At 29.6% G+C, this 3,979-nt stretch overlaps 1 protein-coding gene across 1 annotated transcript; it reads right to left on the bottom strand.

The window, feature by feature from the left end:
• Nucleotides 1-1,536: 1,536 nt before the first annotated feature.
• Nucleotides 1,537-3,055, bottom strand: LOC101490537 (protein EPIDERMAL PATTERNING FACTOR 2-like). Its single transcript, XM_004488743.4, has 3 exons — nt 2,847-3,055; nt 2,155-2,204; nt 1,537-1,908 (listed from the first exon to the last, which is right to left on the bottom strand). The coding sequence occupies exons 1-3, from the start codon at nt 2,944-2,946 to the stop codon at nt 1,708-1,710; spliced, it is 351 nt and encodes a 116-aa protein (XP_004488800.1). The 5' UTR covers nt 2,947-3,055; the 3' UTR covers nt 1,537-1,707.
• Nucleotides 3,056-3,979: the final 924 nt, after the last annotated feature.

Here is a 3,979-nt window from a genome sequence, read left to right on the forward strand (position 1 = left end):
TGAAGGTTAGCCACAAAATAACGTAAAAGTTATTAGCAAGGGAATTGTTTTACTTCAAGTGCTGATGTCAGGAAGGAATTATGTCCCTCGATCGTAGGTTCTTTAACTATTCAAAATAGACGAACTAAATAAAACATAATTGCAAGTAATTTAAAAATTAATTGCAAATAAAAGATAAATTTTAATTGACTGATGAAATGATCGTTATAACGAGTATTTAAAGACTGAAAGTAATCTTGATTTAATTGACATAGTCTTAGCACAAGTTCAAGTAATCATTTCTTAGTGTTCAACTAACAATGATTTAGTTGAACTAGGCTCATTAGCTTTGAAAATAGGATTGTATATATAGGATACACTATGTAATCATTTTTAACAGTCTTTTATAATATAAAAAATTTAGTTAAAATTCAGTTAGATCTATTTCTTACTTTTTCCTATAAGTATGAAATTTGAGAATATGAAATATCTATATTGGCCAACTAAAGATATGTTTTTAAGCACTTCAATAGACTATTCTCAAGTGGTCGCGTATGAAATCGTGGGTTGTCCTTGCTTCGCTTGCAATTCCCACATTGTCTGACTCGATTATTGTCTGCATGTGTTATTATTTATTTCCAGGTTGTGGGTCCTAAAAAATAGTCGCAATTTTCCTATCTCCTTATCTCTCACTTGGTGTTTTCCACCAAGATAAGAAACTTGGCTTCTAATGGGTCAAATTTTCAACTCACATAACTTTTGAACTAAATTTGACTTTCGAATATTCAATAATACTTAGTATGACTAAGCAAGACTCAACTCTTTCGCCCTCAACAGCTCATATATCCCTCATCACAAACTACCAAACCATCTTATTGCTCTTTATGTAAAAGTATGTTAAATCGTCGTACCAAAACATGTCTGCTCCCATGTTTCAAGTTTCCTAGAAGATTGGAGAACTATAATGTTACAAAATATGAAAATGTCTTAAATGTCTAACCACTTATTATATCAACTTCTTCTCTAGACCTACTTACTCCCATTTTGATCATATTTACTGACATGTCAATGTTCCAATGTGAAACTCAGATAAATATTCTCTCACGTTGAAACAAACACGAGGAAATACCGTGGGGATTTTGACAATTATAAAACAAAATAGAAGAGTCTTTTAGAATTTGGAAAAATGGAGAAAGGTTAATTAAGGGTGGAGATTTGAAACTCCCAATGCATCCCACACCCATGATTGATATCTCGAACATAATTTGGTGGTTTGCTCGATGCATCTAGGACAAACTTGAAAACTATTTTAAAATTGAATTGGGTTTACGCGCGTCCTATGAAGCACATATATTGATACATATACAATACTGACAAGTCGATTTTAAGATGACAAATGTCCATCACAAAATTATTACCACAATTAAGGTCATATTATTATCCGTGAGACTCTCAACGGTGTTCGAGTTCACGTAAGTAATTTTCCATGTAAAATTTTTAATTGGATGTTCATTTTTGAGTTGTTTAATCACAATGTCAATTCAAGAAGCACAAGCAAGCAACAAAAGTTGAAGTCATGATATAAAGTTTTTCTTTTTCTTACAATGCCTAAATCTAATAATCTCCAAATGGTAAAAATATCCAAACCTCATCATCAACATAATCTACTTCAGAATTACAACAATGATCCTAAACTTCTAACAAAAACATAATAGTTATGATCATTGATCAATTGGAGGGAACATGGTAGTATTTCCCTTTACAAATGCATCTGTAAACAATAGGACAAGACTCTGCAATTGAACACTTGCTGAATCCCACCTTGACTCTCTTGCAAGGGGAACATGGTCCACATGCATGGGAACAATCTGGTATGGTAGAACCTGTTGGGTAGAGTTCCATTATAGTGTTGTCTTCTCTTGCTTCTTCCTACAAAATCACAAATAAGAAAACATGTTAGTCATGTGAGTTTCTTTTTACACCCCACATTTCTAAAAAAATCATATATATGCCCAAAAATATGCTTTCTATAGAAATAAACTAAGTTATGTTTTTTCTAAAAATATTTCTGAATTGTTTTTAGGGGCGGGAAAAGAAATTTCCTTAATGATTCACTTCCTTGACACATGTGAAGTGAGTTACTATGTAATAACATTGAAACTAAATGTGTCAAACCTTTTTGTCTCTAATTGCTGCTTTCTCATCTTGCAAGCTCAACAACTTAGCTGGAAATGAGAATAAAAACATGTAAGTGTAAGTGTGTAACCAGTACCATTGTAACAACTAACAACCATAGAAAGTCTAAGCAATTTTTTAACCCTCATCCATGGAGAGATGAAAATTCAAATACTAGTTGTTGACCACTTGTGTCAACCCAAGTCAATATAATATACTCTTTCTCTTAAATTATAAACTTAAGCAATTTTATACAAATTAGAAAATTTAGTTAATTTTAAATAGGGAATATAAATTATGTCTTACTTTACAAAACTATCTTTTCTTTAGTGCTGTGCTATGAATAAGAAAAATTAATATAATTGGAAGATAAGAGAGTAATAAATAATAAATTATATGAAAGGAAAAAAATTGATGTGTCACTTATATTATAAAATGATTTAAAATATTGGGCGTATTTTATTGCAAATTGATTTTTAATTTACATAAGTAGTATTATATAATGTGTTACTATAATATCGACATTTTTTATTTTTTAGTTGAGTTATAACTTAAAGAATATTATATCACATGTTTTATCTTTTGCTCTTAAATTATGATTAAGCTTTACATGATACTCACTCTTATGCATATGTAATTTTGAGGAAAACATTAGTATATAAAGTGTGTAAATCGTAAAACATGTGACTTACCATGGTTTGGGATCACCCTAAGGCTCCAACCAATAGAAAATATCGTGAAGAAAATTAGAAGTATGAAACATTTGTGGGCTCCAAGAGAGAAAGTGCTCATGTTTGAAGGAACTACAAATAAAGTATAGCTTCAAATCAATGTGTGCATTAGTGGAGAAAACGTAGGCTTTTTGAGCAAATGTAGGAAGTACTATATGAAGAGTGACCTCGTAGGATTATTATTATATGCACGAAGATGCAAAGGGATCTTATTAAATGTGCAATGAGATCCATCTGCAACATTTCACATGATCCACGGCCTTCTATTAAATACTTCACAAGTTTTGGTTTGTCCAAGAAAAATAAGTGCACTCTTGGTTTAAAGTTTGGAGGGGAAAAACCAATTCTAAACGTGTAAAATTGATTTTTTTTATCTTTGGATAGTACTAAACAAAATTGATTCTCACTTAAAATTAGTATTTATAATATTTTAATCTAAATATGAGTTTTACATTTAAATTTATTGTTAAACTCATTTTTATATGAACATTTCAAATATGTATTAGTTTACATTCAATTCACTTTTAATTAAAATTAATTTTAGTTACCACGAATCAAACTCACGCTAAATATAAAACTAAAGAAAAACTGCTACATTCCTTTGTTTATTAGTTTTTAGATCTAGTACATCATTCTTTTTCATTTTTCAAAGATATTTACAAATACTAAGAAAACCATTAATTTTTATTAAATTAATTATTTTTTCTATAATACCCTTAATTTTATTGTCTCATTTCACATATTTATATTTTTGCAATAAATAATCAATGATAATTTTTTTTTTTAAAATAATATTGATTTTTATTTTAAATTTTAGAAACCACAAATAAAACTAAACACAAGTTTTAAAGGGATTTGAGAACGTTAAAATTTGAATAATAATTCCAAGTTGTTTTGATACAATTTGGAATGTCGGGTTTAACCTATAAAAGAAAAGGGAAGTGTAAGGAGGAGGAGGAGCAGAAAAATGTTGTTTGAATGATGGCATTAATTGAAACATGCTTGACAAGTGAAAAATGAAAGACTGACAAATCTTCCTAAGCTGCATACTGAACATTTAATTGGACATCGTTTCGAAATTATGATCGGCGTGT

The sequence above is a fragment of the Cicer arietinum genome, chromosome 1, assembly GCF_000331145.2.
Source record: "Cicer arietinum cultivar CDC Frontier isolate Library 1 chromosome 1, Cicar.CDCFrontier_v2.0, whole genome shotgun sequence".
NCBI classification, from domain to species: domain Eukaryota; kingdom Viridiplantae; phylum Streptophyta; class Magnoliopsida; order Fabales; family Fabaceae; genus Cicer; species Cicer arietinum.